General features: G+C 35.9%; 1 protein-coding gene across 4 annotated transcripts in view; it reads left to right on the top strand.

Moving 5' to 3' along the window:
• Vps13a (vacuolar protein sorting 13 homolog A) overlaps positions 1–24,388 on the top strand; it is a 194,218-nt gene that overhangs the window by 108,753 nt on the left and 61,077 nt on the right. For all 4 annotated transcript variants that reach the window (XM_075973636.1, XM_075973640.1, XM_075973637.1 and 1 more), the window contains 8 exons: positions 1,664–1,824; positions 9,809–9,912; positions 14,351–14,633; positions 16,216–16,611; positions 17,025–17,129; positions 17,237–17,383; positions 20,893–21,021; positions 23,815–23,948. In XM_075973636.1, coding sequence (XP_075829751.1) covers positions 1,664–1,824; positions 9,809–9,912; positions 14,351–14,633; positions 16,216–16,611; positions 17,025–17,129; positions 17,237–17,383; positions 20,893–21,021; positions 23,815–23,948 — 1,459 coding nt within the window. The remainder of the gene's footprint in view (positions 1–1,663; positions 1,825–9,808; positions 9,913–14,350; positions 14,634–16,215; positions 16,612–17,024; positions 17,130–17,236; positions 17,384–20,892; positions 21,022–23,814; positions 23,949–24,388) is intronic.

Raw genomic sequence — 24,388 nt, 5'->3', positions numbered from 1 at the left:
GGGTTAGAGTCTACTAATGGCAGAGTAGAGGCAACAGGCATGGTGGTTTGATTAGCAAGGGGAGCACTCCCACCTTGAACTGCAAGCAAGAAACAGAACAAAATGAGAATGGTGGGAGGCTTTGAAACCTGGAAACCAACATCCAGTGATGCACTTTTTTCAAAAGATGGCACCTCCTAATCCTTCTTAAATAGCTCTGCCAAATGGGGACTAAGTATTCAAATGCTAGAGCCTATGGAGGGTGCAATCTCATTCAAGCCAACACGAGAACAGTATTTTTCTCTCCAGTATGTTGATTTCTTTAGTCACTACATCTTGGTATTCTAATTTCTGACTTTGCTTGTCCAGAGAATGGTATTATTAGAACTTGGAGTAAGGATGAAAGATAGTATATCTCACTCAGCTTTTCCATATCAGTGATAGATGTGTCATATATTGTAACCATTATAGCTATGACTAAATATATATTTTACAAATGTTTTTAGGTGAGTAAATTTTTAAATAAATTAATTGCATATATTTATCTCTGTTTTGTTTTGGTTGGTTAGTTGAGTTTTTTGTTTGTTTGCTTGAGACAGGGTTTCTCTGTGTACCCCTGGCTGTCCTAGAACTTGCTCTGTAGACCAGACTGGCTTCAAATTCACTGAGATCCACCTGCCTCTGCCTCCCAAGTGCTGGGATTAAAGGCATGTGCCACCAAGCCTTGCCTCTCTCTGTCTTTATGTTTGTAATTTTTTTAGATTTATTTTATGTGTACAAATGTTTGGCTTTTTGACTGTATGTGCTTCACTTGCTTGTTTGATTCCCTGGAACTGGGGCTATGGATGATTGTGAGTGGCCATTTTGGTACTGGAAATTGAATCCAGGTCTTCTGAAAGAGCAATAAGACCTCGTAACTAGTGGACCATCTTTCTAGCCCCTTGCAAATTGTTTTGAATATTATGCCTATTGATGTGGAAGTCAGTTCTGCTTTTCACAAGTTACTCATTTTTATTGAAGGTAAAAACTGCATATAATTTCTTTGTCATAAAATCTTATTCACTGATATTTCAATCAGATACTGAAGGCAGTATTTGATGGAAGACTGTCTGAAAATCTAACTAGACTCAGAAAGCTATTAATACATCAGTAGCTATTCCCATCATGAAGTAATGTTTAACAGATTGGTGTTATCAGGACATTGTCTATGATGTGTTCTTATTACTTTTATTTACTGTGAGAATTAATTTTAAGACTAGGGAGTCAAATTTATGTAAATTAAGTAATTTTACTCCCAATATAGTATGTTCATATTTTCTGAGTGTATATGAAATTTTCTTTAATGAAATCTAAGTTGTATCTTAAACGTGACATGGAGAGTTAGAAAATTAAAAAGGGAAACCTATACTCACCTTGGTAGCTCCAGTAGTTATTATGATAGCAAACTACTGATCATAAGCATCCCTCTCATTACTGTTTGCTTTCTTAATTATGATGGTTTTAGGTTAAACTCCTCAGTGAAAACAATATTTCAGCTGTGTTTTTGATAAAATGCTTTGGAGGATTTAGGTGAATAATATCCTGTAGTACTGATTATATTCAAAGACTTGTTTTTTCATTTCATACATTTGAAATTATTATAGAGTAAATTTAATTAACTTGAGAACATCTGTATTTGATTTAGCACCTGTTAACCACTCTGCTGCTGACAAGATTCCGTTAACAAAAGTGGGACGGCGTCTGTATACAGTAAGACACAGGGAGTCTGGAGTTGAAAGATCTATTGTTTGTCAAATTGACACAGTTGAAGGAAGTAAGAAGGTAACAATCCGCTCACCAGTGCAGGTATGAAATAAGGACATTGGTAGAAGCTCTTATGATGTGTTTGAAGTAGGCAGGGATGTAGCTCAGTTTGTAGGGTGCCTGCCTTGGATGTAGGAAGCTCTGAGTTGGTCCCTAACACCTCATATACTGTATATGGTGGTGTACTTTTTTACTCTTAGAACTCTGGAGGGGAGGGCAGCAGGGATCATTCTGGGCTACTTAGTCAGTTTGATGCCAGCCTGGAATACATTAAAAAAAAAAAAAAACCTATCTCAGAAAAGAGAAATATTCAAGTAAATCATTGCCAAAAGAATACAAAGTATTTCAGACACACCGCCAGTGTTCAGATTCCCATCAGCACAGCACTCCTTTGACAAGAGAACTGGAACATTATCATTTCTTAGAGAATTGCTTCGTTTTTAGTAGTTGATAAAAATATGCATCATATTTTGCTTAGTTTTATATAGCATGTTTATATTTTTAAATATTAAAACTCAAGAAAATTAGACTTATTGAGATATACATACTACAAATGGCATAGGAAGTTTAGTTTTAACATGAAGATACGTCTTCATAGCCATCAAGGTAGTGGATGATTTACTATTCAAAAAACTTCATTCTCTTCCTTCTTTCCTTTCCTGTACATCAACTTAGTTCACAGTACATAATTTACACAGTCTTAAATTTTATATAGGCATAATAAAGAACAGAATATGACTTTTTTACTCACCAGAATATGCAGCTGATAAGGTTCCTGAGAAGTAGATCTGGTGTGTGGAGAATACCGCATTTTCATTTTGAGCAAGTCTTTGTATATGTAGAGGAGAGGTTTGAGGGTCAAAGTTTTCCATTTTGTTATTCAGTTGCTATAAAGCAGATGATATTTTCTTCTTAGATTGTCCTCACTGGCCTTATATATTAGAGGTGAACTCTCCATTTTTCATTTATCTGTTTGTTTTTTTCACATTTTCCAACAAAATTTAATTTTAGTATTATATTTTCATAGTTGATTTGTTTCTGGTCAGTCCTATTGTTTTACAGTACATTTTTAACTATTGTACTCATTCAAGACCTAGTAATTACATACATATTGACTTTATATTAAATGCTAAAGTTTATATTAAAATAACTATTATTTAATAAATTCATAGTGCAATGTAGTCAGCAGGTAAATAAATGATAATAAAGCATAATGTTAGCATAAGTTAGGTGAGTTAAGATTGTGTATTAAACTCTTATAACAGAACACAGTATATTAGGTAGAATTAAAAATAGACATTCTGTTGCCACAAAGCTATCAAATAATCATATCCTCATCTTTGGTTTACAACTATACAAATAATAAAATCAAGTACTTTTCACAGGGAAAGCCAGTTTTCAGGTAATGGAAAGGAAAAGAGATGGAGAGAAAAAAAATTACTACCAGATTCACAGTTCCAGTCAACCAGAATGAGTAAAGTTTGTCATTGTCCTGCAAAGTTGGATGGCAATTTTATCTGTTTATTTGTATGACAATACCATACGCTCTTGATTACTCTGCCTCTAAGTCATAAATCATGGGATCCCTCCTTATTTTTTCCTAAAGTTTTTTTTATCTATTATAAGTATTTTCCTTTTTTAAAAATAAAATTTATTATTATTTTTTTTGTTTTTGTTTATCCATTACTGTCATTTAGAAAACAAATTATTATAATATTCATATATAATATTCCATTTTATTAGACCCATGTGTTCTAGTAGATTTCAGCAATTATATTTAAATAAAAGACATTTATTTCATATATTTTAGTTTATTTCTCTTGCAATTTTTTATCTTTATTAAAAGGTTATGAACAAAATTGTTAATGTGATGAATGATCTAGAGTTTCAAACATTAAACAACACTATTCTTAGTATAATTCTTTGCCTTAAAATTATTAAACTTCTAGAGTACTATTAGATTTGGTTTGCTTAAATTATGCTTAAAAAATTTTCATTTATATTCCTAAAAGATCTTGATCTAATGTTTAAAGTGTTTAGGGAAAGTTTGAATTGATCTAAGATATTGGTTGTTAAGATTATACTCTTCCATGTAAATGATTACTTATAATAATTCTGAGTTTCTGGGAAAATTTTCCAATTGTTGATGAATTTATTTTTTAATTATTTATGATCTCTTTTTAAACATGTATAAATTTATAATGAGTGTAAATCACAGACTATTCGAAGTAATCCAGCTACTTAAAATATTTTTATGTAATTTGTATAATACAATATTTTATTAGTCCTTTGAGAATTATGTACAAGATATCTTGATGACATTCCCCACCCTATCCCCAGTACATCCCAGATCCACCTTCTTTTCATAACCTCCCCGTGTCTGTTATCTTTTTTTTTTTAGAAGAGACTGTCATACAGCAGATTCCTAAACTTCTTAAAATCTTTCTGCCCTATTCCTCAATGTTTTCTGAGCCTTAGGTAGATTTTGTATTATAAATGTATTAATTGGTACAGTTGGTCTCTGCATTTTGATGAGTTTCAGCTTTCTTTAATGTTTTCTGCAGCAAAAAGAAGTTTTTTGATGAGGGTTGAGAGTTAACATGTATCTGCAGATGTAACGACAAATATTTAAAATGCAATTAGTGATTATATTAGGTTAATAAAAGGGCAATAATAATAGGTTCACTTTTAGGCTCCATGGTCTCACCAGCCATTGGTAGTTGGCTAAATTTAAAGTGCCAGGCATGAATTTGTTCCTATTGAAAAAGCCTTAGTCCAATGAGGTGACTGTTGGTGACCCTCAGGGTGTAAGTGCCACCATTATACATTCCAGAATATCTTGCCATTATGATCATTGTTGTGATTAAGGTGGGTAGGAATGTTGACTCATTTTTCTCCCTTGGCAACTAACATGACTCCCTCCTATTCTTTGAGAGATATTCTTCAGGAGGAGGCTTCCAGTTCAGCTCCAGCTTAATTCTTCTAAATTCTATGTCTAAAGTATGTGGTGTTTAGCAATAGTGCCTTACTTCTATTTCTGGAAGGGCAATAACAATACCCTGTATTGTTTGAGGAATCGGTCGCTTGGATTTGTCTCACCTATGACTTAAAATATTTTCTATGCCTGCCACTGGGATTTTGTTAGTCTACAATTTTTAAAGGAGCATTGTCTCTCAAGGTGGAATGTACTTCAATTTAACTCTTGTGTGTATGTGGAGGTGTATTTATATATTTAATGTTTTAAAAATTATTTATTTTTATATGTACATTGGCATTTTGCCTGTAGGTATGTCTGCATGAAGGCATCAGATTGCCTGGAACAGGAGACACAGCAGCAAGCTGCCATGTGGGTGCAGGGAACCAGATCCAGGCCTTCTGGAAGAAGAGCTAGCACTCCCAACCACAGAGCTGTCTTTCGAACATTTATATATGTAATTCTAAATTAAATAAAATAACTCCCTACAGCTTTGTAAATGTGTAGTAATATATAACACTTTAAATCTTTTTTAATAAATGGATGCCATAACATATTAGAGATAAGCAAAAAATACTTAAGAAATTATTGCCAAAATAATCCTTATTATTGGTACTGATACTTTACTATATTTATTATGTTTTCAGATGTTTTAGAATATGTATTTTAGTAGTCAGGAAAAATAATGTCAAAAGTAAAATTTACCTGTGGTCTATTGCCAGATTTTTCTATGGGCTACCAGCTCTCAAATAACCACATGGAGACTTAATTATGAAACCTTGGCCTTAACTTAGGTTTGTCCCACTAGCTCTAATTACTTAAATTAACCCATTTATTTTAATTTATGTTCTGTCCCATGGCTTGTAACCTCATTTCTCCATTCTGCCCACGCTGTTTCCTCTATCTCTGGCTGGCCACTCAGCCTTCTTCTTCACAGAGTTCTCTCTCTGCCTGGAAGCCCTGCCTATATCTCCTATCTAGCTATTGGCCGTTCAGCTTTTTATTACAGCAATCACAACAATAAATTTTCACACAGTGAACTAATATTCCAAAACATTTCCCCCTCTTTCTAAATAAAAAAGAAAGGTTTTAGCTCTCATAGAATAAAACTATATAAAATAAGAACAATTATCGAATATGACTTAAATTTACAATGTCCAGTCAAAGTTTGTATTTGTCAAAGTTGGAGAAATTACTCTTATATCTTACTTTGGTGAGTCCAAAGTTTTATAGCTAAGCTACTTTCTATCATAACTTGTTTTACTATCATAACACTATCATTTTTGACCTTAAATCATCATCTTATATAAGCAACTTAAGCTTTTATGTTTTTCAACCTATAAATTTAATATCTTTTAGGAAAAGTGTATTTTTATCTAGTCTTCAATCCTCATCAGAGACCCAAGAGTGATAAAATATTACTGAATAAACAGGAAGTGCACAGCAGTCAACTTCCAAAACTATAGAAATGACAAAGACAGCTGGCTGCCTGGACAGTCACTCAAGGTGTCTCTGCAACATTGGGGCATCCATCTTTGACCTATAGTCCTAGAATATCTGACTTTTCTGTGAAGCAGGAAATTTGAAGGACTGTACAACCCTGTCTTGGCAAAGTTCAGCAGTCGCTTCTTGTATGTCCTGCTTGTCTAAGCATACTGTCAGCAGTCAAGGAAAGGGAAGTTTCTTGCTCAGTGGCTAACTTTTTTAACAAAGGAAACCAACTCCATATGGAGGTTCTTCAATGCCCATATTCTTCTCTAAAGTAGATTGGTGCTGCCAGGAGCATATGTGTCTCACTGTCAAAAAGGTCTTATGCTATTAAACCATGTAAAATTCTGTATTCTGTATATCTCTGAAGTGTTTGAAGACTCTTATATAAAATATATCTAACCTTGAAAACATACTTAACATGGCCACAAATTTGTTAGATGGCTAGCTACTAACGTGTATTTCTTAATTCTCCTAAATAGTTTGTAATAGTAACTTTCAATGTATAGAAATTTGCATTGCATTGTTAATTGAGCTGCATAAGTACAATACATTAAGAAGAGAAACATATATACCATAACAAAATTAATCTGTAGAAGGGAAGGCATAAGAGTGTAAGCAATGGAGGAGGGAGGGAGTATTGTGATGTCAGTCTCTGGATATGGATATGAACTCAAAATAACTATAGTTGTTTTGTTTTGCCAGTTTGGTGTAAAAAGTTTGCCTGTGCATATAGTTTGTATTTTCTTTCTAGGAACACTGATTATCTTTTTATCACTATTTGTTAGTAATTAGCTTTTCCTTCTGTGCATTTCCCTGTTTATTCTGTTTCCATTTTCATTGTGCTTGGAACTTTTTAATTTTTGTGTGTGGAAAGCTATCCCATGCTCTTGAGTAGACATAATTAACATAGTAAAAATGGCAATCTTACCAAAAGCAATCTACAGATTCAAGGCAATGTTTACCAAACCCAGCAAAATTTTTCAAAGACCTCAAAAGAACGGTACTCAACTTCATATGGAAAAGCAAAAAACCCAGTATAGCCAAAACAATCCTGTTCAATAAAAGAACTTCTGGAGGCATCACAATCTCTGACTTTAAACTCTACTACAGAGCTACAATACTGAAAACAGCCTGGTATTGGCATAAGAACAGAAAGGAGGACCAATGGAACTGAATAGAAGACCTGGATATCAATCCACACATCCTCAAACACCTGATCTTTGATAAAGAAGCAGAAAAATATAAAATGGAAAAAAGAAAGCATATTTAACAAGTGGTCCTGAAATAACTGGATATCAACATGTAAGAGAATGAAAATAGACCCATATCTATTACCACGCACAAAACTCAGGTCCAAATCGATCAAAGACCTCAACATAAAGCCAGCCACACTGAACCTTATAGAAGAGAAAGTGGGAAGTACACTTGAACGTTTTGGCACAGGGAACCACTTCCTAAATATAACCCCAGCAGAACAGGCACTGAGAGAAACAATTAATAAAAGGGACCTCCTGAAACTGAAAAGCTTCTGTAAAGTAAAGGACATGATCAACAAGACAAAACGACAGCCTACAGAATGGGAAAACATCTTCACTAATCCCACATCAGTCAGAGGTCTGATCTCCAAAATATACAAAAAACTCAAGAAATTGGACACAAAAAGATCGCATAATCCAATAAAAAAAAATGGAGTACAGACCTAAGCAGAGAGCTCTCAACTGAGGAATCTAAAATGGCTGAAAGACACTTAAGGAAATGTTTAACATCCTTAGTCATCAGAGAAATGAAAATCAAAACAACTCTGAGATTCCATCTTACACCTTATAAGAATAGCCAAGATTAAAAACACTGATGACAACTTAGGCTGGAGAGGTTTTGGGGCAAACGGGAACACTTCTGCATTGCTGATGGGAATGCAAGCTGGTACAACCCCTTTGGATGTCAGTGTGGCGATTTCTCAGAAAATTAGGAAAAAACTTTCCTCAAGAGCCAGTAATACCACTTTTGGGTATATATCCAAAGGATGCTCAATCATGCCACAATGACATGTGGTCAACTATGTTCATAGCAGTTTTGTTTGTAATAGCCAGAACCTGGAAACAACCTAAATGCCCCTCGACTGAAGAATGGATAAGGAAAATGTGGTACATTTACACAATGGAGTACTACACCGCAGAAAAAAATAATGACATCTTGAATTTTGCAGGAAAATGGATGGAGCTAGAAAACTTTATTTTGAGAGAAGTAATCCAGACACAGAAAGACAAATACCACATGTACTCACTCATAGGTGGTTTTTAAACATAAAGCAAAGAAAGCCAGCCTAGAAACCACAATCCCAGAGAACTTAGACGACAATGAGGACACTAAGAGAGACTTACATAGATCCAACCTACATGGGAAGCTGGAAGTAGAAAAAGACAAGATCTCCTGAGTAAATTGGGAGCATAGGGACCTTGGGGGAGAATTAAGAGGGGAAGGGAGAATCAGGGAGGGGAGCAGAGAAAAATGTAGAGCTCAATAAAAAAAAAAAAAAATCTTTGAAAACCCAGAAGGCTGGGTTGAACACCAGTGTTTTTGTACTTGGGAGGTGGAGAAAAAATATACATAAAAATAAAAAACTAAACAAAGAACTCCTTGTTTCAGCTAGTAGCTTCTGAACTAAGACTAAGGACTTCCCTTTTGCATACCGAAATTTTAACTGTCTTGACCTTGTATAAATAACTATAGTTGATATTCAGAGGCTGACATTTCACAGTACTCCCCTCTTCCTCCATTTCTTATATTCTTTCTGCATTCTTTTCACAGTGTTCTCTAACCTTGAGGTGTGTGTGTGTGTGTACATGCACACTTTTACTGGGTTGGTTCTTTGACAATTTAATACAGGTGTAAAGTATATTTCAATTATACCTCCTACCCTCTTTATTCTTCCTTCTACCCTATTATACACTCTCTTCCATACAACTCTCCTTTTCACATTCATACAGGTTTTTTGTTGTTGCAAGGAATCACTCCATTTGTTTAAATTTGAATTTTGTATATAGGAAATGTTAATATTCCTGCATTTAATCAAATTTATCCCATACCCTTTCTCTAAATGCTCCCTAAATACCCTCCCTTTCCCAACTTGATGTTTTTTGTTATTTTTTTTTAATAGCACACCGAGTCCAACTAATAGTGCCCTTTATATGCATCTGTGTAGGGTCATCCACTGGAAGATGGGCAACCTACCAGGGACAGTCCTTCTGAAGAAACGGAGTCTTTCTTCCCAGGTGGCCATCAGTGGCAAATAGTTCCCAGCTGCGGTGGTGCCTTACACAGCCCTCCCTCATCTGTGCTGGAATGTTGACTGGCTTAAAGTTGTATTTTTCTATAAAATATAAACCTGGATAGTTTCCCCCCCTTTTTTTGAAGATAAATAATTTTATGTTTGTTTCTTCTAATTTATATGACCAAGCTGAATATTGCCTGGTAGATTCTATATTAAGATTTGTAGATGGACAAATTTTTAAAATAACTTTTCTTATACTAATATTAAGTATGGTTTGTTTTTTTACTCAGATTAAGAATCATTTTTCAATTCCAATTTCCGTTTTTGAAGGGGATACGTTATTAGGAATTGCTTCACCTGAAAATGAATTCAACATACCATTAGCATCTTACCGGTGAGTTTTTTTCTTTATCTTTTTCCTTGCCCTAAACTGATTAGAGAATTTTTGGTTTCAGATACTATATAGATAATTTTAAATTATCAAATATAAGTTTTAAAAATTGCTTTAGAAAACAGTATCTTTTGTGTATGGATAGTACTGTAATCTTAAATATTTAAAATACTTAAACTTGATGTAAACATAATACAAACACACACACACACACATATATATATATGATTTATTAGACTCGTTTACAGGCTATGGACCAACTACTCCAACAATGACTGTCTGTCTACCAACAAAAGTTCTAAAAATCATGTAGTTCTTCAATCCACAAAGTTGGATGTCCTAATTGATCTATAGTATGCACTGGAATCCCAAAGATGTAGGCTCTAATGCTAGTGAAGGAAATGACTTGTTAGTTAGAGGGAGAGAAAGCAGGCGAAAAGAGAGAAAGGTTTCTTCTTCTGTGACTTTATATAAGCTGCTAGCAGAAGGTGTGACCCAGATTAAAGGGTGTATCTTCACACCTCAAAGATCCAGATTTGAAGTGAGTCTTCCCACCCCAAATAACTTAATTAATAATAAAAAAAATCCTTCACAAGTATGCCCAAGGGTTTGGGTTTTAATTAATTCCACATGTAATCAAGTTGTCAACCAGTAATAACCATAACAATTGGGTAGTGTTGAGATTAGGTGAAGAGGAACATTTTACCCTGAATGGTTTGTGAATAAAGATCAGGCAGTTTTAAAAGATAAGGCTTTTGTGTAGAGGAGTAGGAATTTTTTCTGGACAGTGCTTGGGCAGGAGAGGGACTTGGAAGAGCTGCAGTTCTCAGTGAAGTTCTTACTCCTAGCTTTACACACTTTATCTCTACTTAGTAGTGTCCAGTTTTTCTTTACTGCCTTGGAATATTTGATGTCTTTTATTTCAAGCTCTTCATTCTCCTTTTATTTTGAACCTCTTCTATTTTTATTAGTTCTTTTACTTTACAGTGCATATTTTTCTAGTTCAGATCCTCAGAAATCAGCTTTCTTGCAAAATTTTCCCATTATCAAACATTCCCTGTTCTGTGTGCAAAGAGTATTCTTTATTCAAAGGCTTCAAACTATTGTTTACATTTGTTTGTTTGGTGTAGTATAACAGTTTTATTGTTGTTTTAATATTGCTTTCTCTCTAAACTAAAAATATACTCATTTTTGTATTTTCATTTTTATCTTCTAATTGGTACATAATAGGTCCTATGAGTATTTTACTATCAAGTCGTACATATTGTTTCATTCTTAAATTCCAACACTTGGAACGAGACAAGAAGACTGCCATTAAGTATGAAGGCAGTGTAGGGTACACAGGGGATTTCAAGCTAGCCTAGACTATAGACTAACTTAATATAAATACTTTGCCAAACTGCATGAGTTTATTGGCCTTAATTTGAGGGGAATTAATTTTTATGTAATATTCAAAATCAGAATGTAAAGTAGAATAAAAGTTATGGGGTTAATGTAGAAGTAGAATAGGAAAAAAAACTGTTTTGGCATTAGTTTTGTGTGGGGGCCAGAATCCATTGTTTAATATTATCTCTAATTCCAGAGCACTAGTATTTGAATGTCACAACACAACAGGTGTGGAAGTTTCAGTGTCCAATTGGGTCAAGCTACAGTAACATCACATGTAACATAAAAACATACAGAAGGTATTTAAACTTTTAAGACTAAATGTTAGGAAAGTGATTAGGGATATAAGTTGTTTTGACTGCTCATCTATAAGAGATAGTTAGAATTGTAACTAGTTTTACAGATAAAAGGTATATATAGAGAGGGGATTAGTTCAGAAGCAGAGTGCTTGCTTGACAAATGTGAGGTTCTGTCCCCAACACTGGAAAATAAGGTTAGTTAATTAAAAACAATAAAGATTTTCTTTTTTAAATTTTTTTACATAATTCCTTATTGGAGGGACTCCAGTATCTGCCCCACACTCCTGCAGCATGCCCCCCAAAGTTAATTCAAAACAGCCAACAATAAATTCACCTCAGTCGTCCATGTTCCCAACACCTCTTCAGTCATCCTAATGGCACTGGGAGCTGCAGTATGTCATGCGTACACCCTTTTGTCCAAACAGCTATGTACAAAATGTTTATTGCATTGAATCATTGATGTGGTTCAGTGCCTTTGGCACACCATCATCACTGGACTCTCAGTGAAATTCCTCTTGGATATACCATCCTGAGTCGGGGAGAGCCTGTAGCTGTTGTTCCGCAGTAACAGTCCCTTCGCACACTCCAGCAGGTCATAGATGGGGCAGATGTTAGGGTGACCCCAGGATGTGGCTCTTGGTGGTAGCTGAACTGGTCAGTCTTGGCTACCAGGACTGCTTCCTCAGGCGCAGGACAGAGCTAGCTCTCCTAGGTCCATGCCATCTGGGCCAGTACTTGCAAGCCCCTAGTGAAGAGTATAGCCATCTCTCCTGAGTGTAGGGAGTGGGGTTCAGCTCTCCCATGGGGGATCAGAGCCAGCTCTACTGCAGTGTCCAGCAAGGGGCAGGACCAGCTATCCTAGAGCCAGTGTGGAGCAGGGCTGGCTCAGCACAGCCCTCAGATTTCAACAGAAATGGTTCCTATGACCCTCTGTGGTAATAGAAGCCATGAACATCATCCCAGACTCTGTTGTTTGGCCATTAACCTAGACATGGCCCAGGGCACTAGCCCAAGCCCAAACAACACCATGGCCCCATATGGCTGGGCAGACAACTCAGATCAGTGTGGCCCTGGTGGCAGCACTGTCTTCAAACACCAATATGGCCTCAGGTTGTGGCCCAGACCTCAGGTATCCATGTGTCCTTTGGTACCATGGGCCATGGATATCAACACAGACCCTGACTTTGGTAGGGCCATAGACCTAGACCTTGTCTTCAGTAGCAGCCCAGACTTGAATGTCAACGTAACTCCAGGTGGTAGCATAGGGCATTTAGATAGGCATGGCCCCCATGACACCAAGGCCCTTGGACTCTAACATAGCCCCAGTAGTGGCCCAGACCCCTGACATTAGCATTGCCTTCAATGATGTCAGGAGCTATGGACATTGTTGCAGACCCTGGCTGCAGTAGGGTCACAGATCCAGACATGGCTGGTGACAGCAGCCCTGTCCCAGATGATGCCATGGCCCCAGTGGCAATATGGCCACAGGATGTGGCCTACACCCAGGGTATCCATGTGGCATTTGGTGGCACCGTAGCCCACAGACTTCAGAAACCCTGACTGTGGTTAGATCACAGACCCAAGCACAGTCCCCAGCAACAGCCTAAGCTTGGATATCACCATGGCCCTGGGTGGCTGCACAGGTCACTGAGGTTGGCATGATTGATCCCTGCAGCAGAGTGGCCCTCAGACATCAACATGGTCCCAAGAGGATGCCCAAACCCCTGGCATCAACATGGCCTTCTATGGTATCAGGAGACACAGACATAGACATGGCCCTCAGCAGTAGCCTTGGCTGGGATGACACCATGGCAGCAGGTGGCAGGAGGGGTACTCAGAATGGCATGGCCCTAATGGTAATATAGCCCTGGGTGCCAACATGGTTACTGGGTGGACCTAGACCACGGTCATCAGTTTCCATGGACATCAACGAATACCCTCGCCACATTAAAGCCATGGACAACATGGCCCTCAGCAGTAGGCCTGACCCAGTTGAGACCATGGCCCTAGAGGCAGCACAGTCCTCAGACACCAACATGGCCATATGGCTTAGGCGCCCTGGGTCCTCAAAGCCCAGGCTCTCTGAAGCATCCATATGCTCCCTGATGCCCTGTGGCTCAGGCAGCCAAAAGACACCCACAGGACAGCCTGGACTCTCATAGTTTGGCCTGTCAGAAGAAGCATCTACATGTCCATCTGGCACCTTGCCAAAGAAATTTTTTAGAAATGATTCTTGGATGTAGCTTAATCACACACACACACAATGCTCTTAGGGCTGGGGAAATTGATCATTAGATAAAGTACTAAGACTTGAATTCTCAAAAGTCATGTAAAAGCTATGTGTGGCAGTATACCTATAATCACAACATTGGGAAGCAGGAGAGGTGATTCTGGGTCTTGAGGGCCAGCCAGTCTAGCCATCAAAGCTTATCAAGAGACCTTAGTCTTCCCATGGAAATGCATGTACCCTCACATTTACATACCACATAGAACAGTATTTATCCAAAATATTGAAATACACACACACACACACACACACGTATACACATACACTACAGTTTGTAAATAATCATGATCAAAATAAAGCTTGATTAGCATATGGAAAATTGCTACCTAATCAGGGTTATGTAGCTCTGAAACATATGTAAACCAGCAGTCTTTATAATAATACTGAAGGGAGTCATTGTTCGAAGGAATAGTATTCAAATTTAAGGTTTTTAAAAATGCATTTAAATTATATTCAACTTTTTGTGTAGATCATCGCTTTCTTTGAAGCCAGATGATGAGGACTACCAAATGTGTGAAGGAATTGACTTTGAAGAAATCATAAAATATGATGGACAACTTCTAAGGAAGAAATGCAAATCTATACACGCTTCTAAGAGATCATTTGTTATTAATATTGTCCCAGAAAAAGATAATTTGACTTCTCTGTCAGTGTATTCAGAAGACGGCTGGGACTTACCATATGTAATGCACTTGTGGCCACCTATCCTCATTCGGAATCTTCTTCCCTACAAAATTGCTTATTACCTAGAGGTACTTGACAGTTTCTGAGTGTCTTCTGTCTTTGTAGTTTGATTTACTTAAAGTTATAAACAAAAGTTTTTTAATTTGTGCCCAAGATTACAGCATTATTTAAATATAAGTATCAATATGAAAATTTTAATATCATGCTTAAAAAGATAATTTAGAGTCTTCAAGCCTCACAACCTGAGTTGAATCTCCACAACTCACAACTTCCATAAGTTGATATCTGACCTCCACAGCAGGCCTTAGCATTTTCTCCTACATAGAATAAATAAACAAAATGAATTTTCAAAAGCGATAATTTAAGAGAAAATATTTTTCATTAATTTATCTTAGAAATCTATTGAGCTCTATTTAATTATGTACAAATAATATGTGATTTGCACAAATATAAATAAGTTTATATAATAAATGACATATATTCATTATCTGAACATACCATTATTTCATAGCACTTTCTCTTCATATATATAGTTCATGTATTGTATGTTTAAATGATGGTTACTGAATTATAAAATAAACATGGGCATTTGTTTTGAAATAACATTCAAGTGCAATACCCATACAATTAAAGTTTGCAGTTTTATGAAAATTCTCTGAAAAATCTTATTTCCTATAAAGATCCTTTTTCTATTAATTATTCGATTTTAGGTTAAGTAGGTGTTTTCTCCTAAGTTTTTTTGTAAATCTTTTTATTTCAATGCTTATCAAACATAAAGCAGTTCTTCACTGTAACCTATTTATTGTAGCCTTATTTAACTTTGTGAACTGCAGCATTTTTACTGTTTTGTGATATATTTTTAAGTAGGAGGAATTGACTTATCTGTGGTTGTTTTTACATGTGGCAGATTACCATAGTGATAAGTAGTTGAGTTGGTACTTGGCCATCATGACTTGGAATTGTATCCTAGTTCTATCATGACTCTCGGATACATGGTTATCATTCGTCAGCTACGTTAGCGCCACCAACGCTGCAGTCATTGCTCTGTAGAATAGTCTGGTGGTACAAGTTCGCACAGTGATGTTAGTTACAACTTAAGAGTTCTGTTATAATGGTAGGAAAGAGCTGAAAAAGAAACACTAGGAAAGTCATAGAGATAAGAACTAAGGTAATGAAGATGTGAGTGGAGAAAATAATCATTTTTGAAATATAATAAACTCATAATGGATGAAGGGGCTGTTTCTAAAAATGGCAGGCAGTACAGTATGTGTTGCCTTTTTAAGATTATGATAGCTTTCTTATGTGTTTCTGTTATTTTTAGTTTTCAAAACTACAATAACTAGTAGATAAGTAGGGCTTGGTTTAGTTTTACTGATTATGGCATTACAATCACAACTTGCTATGAAGTTTCTCATGTCATTTAATCTTAGTCGTTCGTTTGTAGCAGTTGATCTAGAGCATTTTAATAAAGATCATTACCTAAGTGTAGATCAAGCACTAGGGCAGCCACAGCTTGAGGAACACTGATGACTTGCTCTGACAGTTACTTCAAAAGAGTTTTGTGTAGTACGTAGAAAGAATAAGTGTATTTGGAAGTTTATTTTTCAGAAACATTTTTAAATTTGTTTTTGTTTTTGCTTCTTCTTCCAGGGCATTGAAAACACAGTTTTTACTTTAAGTGAAGGACATTCATCACAAATTTATAATGTTGAAATGGACAAAGCCAAGCTGCACTTAAAATTGCTTGACTATCTTAATCATGATTGGAAAAGTGAATTTCATATAAAACGTAATCAACAAGACATCAATTTCATCAACTTTACGTGTCTCACAGAAATGGAAAAGACTGATTTTGATATTGCTATCCACATGACTTACAATACTGGTCAGACAGTTGTGGCATTTCACAGTCCATATTGGATGGTCAATAAAACTGATCGGATGTTACAGTACAAAGCAGATGGAATCCACCGAAAGCATCCACCTAATTATAAAAAGCCAGTTCTCTTTTCCTTTCAGCCAAACCACTTTTTTAACAACAATAAGGTATGTGTAATTTTTCCTAATTTTTCTCTTTAGATAAACATTGTTTAAGTTTTTAAAGTTCTGAACAGTAAAATATGAAATTTCAGTAGAAATAACATTTATTAAATATTTGAGATTGAAAGGGTTAGCAAAACTGGATACAGTAGCATGCTCCTATAATCCGAGCATTAGGAAAGCAGGAGAATGAAGGTTTTTGAGGCCTGTATATGTACATAGTAAGTTACATCCAACCCGAGATGACCCTGTCTCAGAAACATCTAAATGAAGCAGTACAGTAAGATATTTATTGTTAAGAAAGATTTATTACATTATTAATATAAGGGCTTTTGCCTAACATACAAAGCTTTGAGTTTGACCACCACATACAGATAGATGGTATCTAAGTTGTAATTTATCTCAAATTCCTCCCCTAGGTTCAGCTTATGGTAACTGACAGTGAGCTCTCTGATCAGTTCTCAATTGATACTGTTGGTAGTCATGGAGCCATTAAATGCAAAGGCCTGAAAATGGAATACCAAGTGAGTTTCTTCTGTGCTAAAGATCTTTCATTTTAAATTTATCTGTTGGATACTTTTATAACTGTACAGTAGTAATAGTTTTCAAACAGTCTTAATTTTTTCCTTAGGTTGGTGTCACTATAAACCTCAGCAGTTTTAATATTACCAGAATTGTGGTCTTTACTCCTTTTTATATGATTAAAAATAAAAGCAAATACCATATATCAGTGGCAGAAGAAGGAAGTGATAAATGGCTCTCTCTTGACTTAGATCAGGTATGTAAATTAATTTCATAATGAACTTTGTACTTTTATGGTCAGTGTACATGAGACTATGTGAAATGAAAATACCAATGAAACCTGATTTGTAAAGTTAATATATGCTGATTAAAATGTAATTTTTATTGTTTTATTTTTGATGTTACACTTCTTAAATTATCATACACTGTTTTAATTCCCTTGTACTATAATTTTTTCAGTTCCATGAAACTTTATTGACTGTTTCTCCTGCATTTTATTTAATTATTAAAATCTGAACGATTGCTCCATAGGATTGAATAGCTCAATCAGGATGATAGACACTGCCAGTTCTCACAAATCTAGTTAAATAACTGCATTAGAAATTTGGAAATAACAGCAGTGGAAGTATAGATATCCTGGAAGAGTGAGAAACTATTAATTTTCCTCAAGAAACTGTTGGCAATCCTTTATATGCTAAGTTACGCAAAGCTTGCTTGTTAGAAGAAAGTAAGAGACACTTAAAGAGAGAAATTTGGCTTTTGAGTCAGGCAGCTAGATGGGTTTTCTAAATGATGGACTGAGGTTGATATATTATCTGGTTTTGAAGAATTATTATACTAAAATAGTAAGATTCTAGAAAAGCATTTGCTATTTTATTTATGTTTTTTTTCCTGTATATGAAATCAATCCTTAAAGTTTTAAAATTTCTACTAGGTTTGATTTTGAGGCAGATGACATCACTTTTTTTGTCCACTGAAGTTTTAACCATTATCTTTTTTTGGCAGTTTTTTGCTTTTTTTTATTTTGGTTTGTTTTTATTTTAAATTGTGGGGTTGGGGGGGGTTATTTTGTTTTTTCAATGTCCTATATCTTTCCCATCAGTATCTTTGGTTTCCATTTTCTTGAAAATTATGTTATGATTCCATCATTCCCTTGGAAGTGACTGGTCTTTATCTCTAATTGGAGTATAAGTCTGTTTTTCTCTTGTTGATATCAGGTTGCTGTGTTTCTATATGAGTTACTACTTTTTTGGGTATTTTTTAGATACTTATACATCTGTGGGTTACTGCAACTTTCTGTAAAACTTAAAACTACTATTTCTGCTTCATTCATAGGTTACCAAGTTAAGTTTGTATATTGCCTAAAGTCTTCCCTGTAAACTTACGTTAAGTGCAGGTTCATGAGATAGACTTTTCAGCAATATGGTTATCTTGCAAGTGAGCATGAGTGACTGAATATAAACAGACTCTAATGGAGGAGAAGTTTTGACATGTTGAGAGGTAGTAAAAAAGACCAATATTATAGGAGAATGAAAAGTTAAAGGGCAAAGCCATAATAGGAATAAGGGGTAATTATGCAGATTTTTGTAACCATCACAAATATTTTACCTTAAAATAAAATGGGATCTTTTGGAAAAGTTTGATCATTGATTAAACATGGTAAAATTTTCTGGCAGTGTGCTATGAAATGGCTAGCCAGAATATAAAAAAAAATCTATTAAAAAAAAATTTAAAGCCAGGAGTTGCGCTTGATACCTTTAATCCCATGGATTGTACACACGCCAGCCAAAGATTGTTCTGGGGTTTATGTTTAAGCAGATAAAATATACATCACCTGTCTTTTATTATATTTTCATTTACTTCTTTTTTATTATATTTAGATTTACTTATTTCTGTAGCCAGGATTTTCAGGAGGTCTTCTCTGGTCAAACCTGATCTTCTTTAGCCTTGAGTGAATCCACAGCCTTTCATTTTCTGTGGAAACAAAAGCTTAGCCTCTTCCCCAAAGCAAAACTGACTCACATTTTAAATTTAAAGTATTCATAAATTATCTGGCTTGGTTTAACTCAGCAGCCTCTTTCACAATCCCGTTTCACAGCAACTATTGTTTTTGTATCGGCATTCAAAAAATTCAAAGACAGCAAGTAACATCCAGGGTCTAAACTCTGTGTCTTCCCCTCTCTACATGGCTCATTCCTTTTTTATTACTTTATTCTCTCTCTCTCTTTTTTTTTTTTTTTTTTTTTGGTTTTTCGAGACAGGGTTTCTCTGTAGCTTTGGAGCCTGTCCTGGAACTCGCTCTGTAGACCAGGCTGGTCTCGAACTCACAGAGATCCGCCTGCCTCTGCCTCCCGAGTGCTGGGATTAAAGGCGTGCACCACCATCGCCAGGCCTTTATTCTCTTTTTAAAGACTATTATTTTTAAACTATTATTTTATGACTGTCTATACCTTTTTCTTTAAGTCAGCATAGATTGTTAAACACAGTGTAATCTGTTTATTGGTTTCTACCATCTAAACCTTCCATGTTTCTGTAACCTTTTTCATCTGCATGAGCAAAATCTCAAACCACCAAGCAGCTCATCTCACAGCAAGCTGGTAGCTGGCTTCATCCCTCTTGGTTCCCTGAGGGCTAGCCTCGTTGCGGAGATATGATGGGAGCTATGTCACATTTTCTGCCCCATTCTGGGAAGTTTCTGGGTTCACACTACTGTAGGCATTTCTCCCAAGTTTCATGCCACCAAGTAGTGCCCTACCTGCTGCTCATAAACCCATTCAAGTGGTTGGTAGCAGAGCCTCTTAAAAGAACCAAGCCTCTCTATGCCACTAACACCTAGCCTGCCTGAGAGACCACAGTCATCAGGAAGCTGCTTATTTCTAACTAGTTATTATAACTTAAATTAACCCATATCTTTTCATCCACACTCTTATATAGCTTGGTTACTTTGACTTTGTAAAGCTCATGCTGCTTGCTCTGTATCCCTGGCATCACCACCCTTCTTCCCCGAATTCTCTGCTGCGAAAATCCTACCTAGCTGTTGGCCATCTAGCTTTTTATTAAACTAATCCCAGTGACATATCTTCACTCAGTATAAAGGATTATTCCACAACAATTTTTGGACTTAGAATTTTAGGTATATCTAGATGATGGTAACTATAACTTTCTTTTATATACTTTATAGACATAACTTTTCTACACTTTAATTTTTAACATTTTTATTTTGTATACTTATCACTCACAGGTACTATTGGGTCCTAATTATCTTTTGGAAAGTAAATCTGTGGACAGTTTTTGAATTTTAATTTTTTCTTTTTCAATTTCATCTAAGATCAATTTTCTTTTGCTAGCTTAAAATTTTGCATTCTTATTTGAGTTATAATAATTACTTTAAAATGTATGATCATGACCATTATGTCTTGTTAAGCTTAGACTCTACTTTCCAACTAAAAGGTTTAGAAGAAGCTTGGCATATTCTACAGTCTTAAGAGATCTCATACATAACACTTAGAAAAGATACTGCATTATTATTCTATGTGCTATTTAACATTAAAATATAGTATGAAACTAGGACTCTAAAGAAACATCAGACTCAAGGGTGTATAGAACACGCTTCTGTGAGTATTGTCAATATTTTGAGTCTTGCAGCTTCCGGGGTGATGACAGCAAGTATGGGCAGAAAAGATTACTTGCTACTCTGTAAGACTATTAAATGTTATGTTATTATTTATGATGAGATCTGTTTAAATACGTGTAATACGTTTTTAGTGTATCCCCTTCTGGCCTGAGGATGCCTCCAATATTCTTCTCATTCAAGTTGAAAGAAGTGAAGGTCCCCCCAAACGGATACATTTTAACAAGCAAGACAGTTGTATTTTATTACGACTGAATAATGAGGTAAGTGCTTTTTCTTGATATTCATGATCATTATCATGTGTGTATCATCAGAAAAACTACTATATGTATATCAGCACTACACTTTGCTTTTCATAACAATTTTCTGATAATTTTCCTCCTTTATATAAAAATTTCTTTTTATGAAAGAGGTGAAACAAATATAAAATAATTTATTATACAGAAAGTTAGTTGGCATGTCTGAATGAACACCAGAGTATACTGAAATTTCATTTGCATACAGTAGTTTCATTGTTTGCCAGAAATGACAAAAGTCTGAATTGTCTTCTAATTGTTCACAGAAAATGAATCATACACTATTCTAAGTTGCTGTAACATAGTGAACATATATAGAGATGATGTAGAATATTATTGAGGCTTATTTTGGGGTTAATCCTCTCAGGGTTCAGAAAGATTCACTATAGCAACTGAAAAACTGACTAATAAGGTCTGAGAGTAAAAAAAGAAATAAATTTATTCACATAAATCTTTTTATCATGTCCGGTTTATTCTCTCTAATGCCCTCGTTCTTTGCTCTTCCACCTCCTATGAGGTTTCCTGTCTATATAACCCACACAGACATTGACTATAATATCAACATGCATTTCAGAATCATAAAAACAAACAAACACACAGGTAGGACCTGACAAAGCAGCGTTTCAGGAAAAGGTAACACTATTCAGGAAGGACCAGCATCCAAAGGGAAATACCTGACCTTCCAAACATTTAGATAAGATCACTAGAAGTCCCTGAACCCTGAACTCACCCACTCCCCTCACCTCAATTTCTGTTGTGATCATCAGCTTTAGGGATGCCCAGACCTGTTTGTCAATAAGGGCAGGCATACTCTCTTTGTATTCTTTTGAAGTTCCTATGTGGTCTATTAGCAAAGGTAATTGCGGGGATTGAATTTATGTAGGTTTGACTATTAAAACAAAGGGTGAATGTTACCATTTTAAGGCCCCATGGAAGGTCTTTCCATTGCCCATACGGGAGGAAGTTACACTGCTGAGGTATTTTGGGAATGAATCCCATTATGGAATGGGGGGAAATGCCATGATTTCACAAGATTTTTAAAGAATTGACAGTAACTATCCAAAAGACAAGTATTCCCGAAGCTCTGCAATCGGGTTTTTCGTATGGAGTGTATACTCCCGTGGATCTGTCTATTGGTCTCTCCGCTGTACATTCACTGTATAATACTTGTGACTCCAATAGAATACTATTTTAACTAGGTAACGATGTGTTACATCTGTTTTTGCCGTGGAATATTACATTAACTGTGTAAAAGGTGTTGCATTTGTTCAATCTACACTTGTATTTTTTTTTTAAGATTTATTTATTGATTATGTATACAGCTGTACCTGCACACCAGAAGAGGGCACCATGTGGTTGCTGGGAATTGAACTCAGGACCTCTAGAAGAGCAACTAGTGCTCTTAACCTCTGAGACATCTTTCCAGCCCTTGTATTTTTTTTTTAAACAATCTTTTCTCATTTTACATACCAATCCCAGTTCCCTCTCCTTCCACTCCGTGCACCTCCCACCCATCTTCCCCCATCCACTCCTCAGAGAGGTTAAGGCTTCCTTCCCTTGTGGAGTCAACAAAGTCTGACACATCACTTTGAGGCAGGACCAAGGCCCTCCCCCCTATATCTAGGCTGAGCAAAGTATCTCTCCAAAGAGAATGGATTCCAAAAAGCCAGTTCAAACAGTAGGGATAAATCCTGGTTCCACTGCCAGTGGTTCCATAAACTGCCCTAGCCACACAACTGTCACTCACATTCAGAGGGCTTAGTTTGAGCCTATGCATGTTCCCCCACTGTTAGTCTAGAGTCAGTGAGCTCCCACAAGCTCAGGTCATCTGTTTCTGTGGGAATCCCCATCATGGTCTTGACCCCTTTGTTCATATTATCACTTCTCCCTCTCTTCAACTGGACTCTGGGAGCTCAGCCCAGTGCTAGCTGTGGATCTCTGCCTCAGTTGCTGAATGAAGTTTCTATGATGACAATTTAGATAGTTATCAATCTGATTACAGAGGAAAGCCAGTTCAGGTACCTCTCCACTATTGCTTAGGGTTTTAGCTGGAGTCATTCTTGTGGATTCCCTGGAATTTCTCTAGTGCCAGGTTTCTTGATAACACCATAAAGTTTCCCTCGATCAAGATATCTTTTTCCTTGCTCTCCTTCTCTGTCCTTCCCCAATCTCAGCCATCTAATCTACGTTGGTTTAATAATGTAAAGGTGCATTACTTTGCTTATGTTGCATTAGTTTAATTATGTAAAGATGTGTTACTATTTCACTTTGCCTGCCTAAGGCACTTGATTGTTCTAATAAAATGCTGAATGGCAGGAAAGGAATAGGCGGGGCTGGCAGGCAGAGAAAATAAGTGGAAGGAGAAATCTAGGCTGAAGCGAGAAGAAGAGGGGTAGAATGAGGGAGAGAAAGAGGAAAAAGTTCCCCTGGGCCAGCCAAGCAGCTGCCAGCCAGAAGACACAGAGTAGGAGATACAGAAAGAAAGGTAAAAAGCCCCGGGCAATAGATGAAGAGAAACAGATTAATGGAAGTTAAAGAAAGCTAGTCAGAAACAAGCATAACTAAAGCTAAGCATTCATAACTAGTAATCTAAGTCTCTATGTCATGATTTGTGAGCTGGTTGGTGGCCCAAAAAGGAAAAAAATCTGCTACATTTGGTGCCCAATGTGGCATAAGCTATCATGAATAGTTTTATTATTAAAGGCTATCAGTTAATATTCTTAGCAAAATGATCACATTAAATTTTTTCTTTTATTTAAGCTTGGAGGAATTATTGCAGAAGTTAATTTGGCTGAGCACTCTACAGTTATTACATTTTCAGATTACCATGACGGTGCAGCTACATTCCTACTAATAAATCATACCAAGAATGACCTTGTTCAGTACAAGCAGAGGTAAGATGATTATCACAGTGCAGTAATTTATGATTAGCAGATTTAGGTAAGAAAACATAAATTCCTTCCAGTGATTCCTTTAAAATATTGCCACTAATGTCAATTGAGTTTATGTCAAAGTGATTCCTTTTTAAAACATTATATTTAATTATATAGAAATACAACAACCTTGTGTTTATAATTATTTTTAAATGAGTCAAAGACACGTGGAGAAACTAAAGCCAGTGCCATATAGATTGGTCATTTTAAAATATATTGTGAGTCAGTCATGAGTCTCCTAATTTTGTCTTATTTTTCTCTGTTTTCTTTCTTCTTTCCTTTTTTTTTGTTTTTGTTCTGTTTTTTTTTCTTGTGTTGGTGGTTGACTTTTGAGACAGGCTCTCACTGTGTATTGCAGGCTAACTTGGAACTTAGTATAGAGTCTACACTGTTCTTAACAG

This window comes from Microtus pennsylvanicus, chromosome 5, assembly GCF_037038515.1.
Source record: "Microtus pennsylvanicus isolate mMicPen1 chromosome 5, mMicPen1.hap1, whole genome shotgun sequence".
NCBI classification, from domain to species: Eukaryota; Metazoa; Chordata; class Mammalia; order Rodentia; family Cricetidae; genus Microtus; species Microtus pennsylvanicus.
The sequence above is the reverse complement of the archived record's forward strand: the minus strand, read 5'-3'. Positions and strand labels throughout refer to the sequence as shown.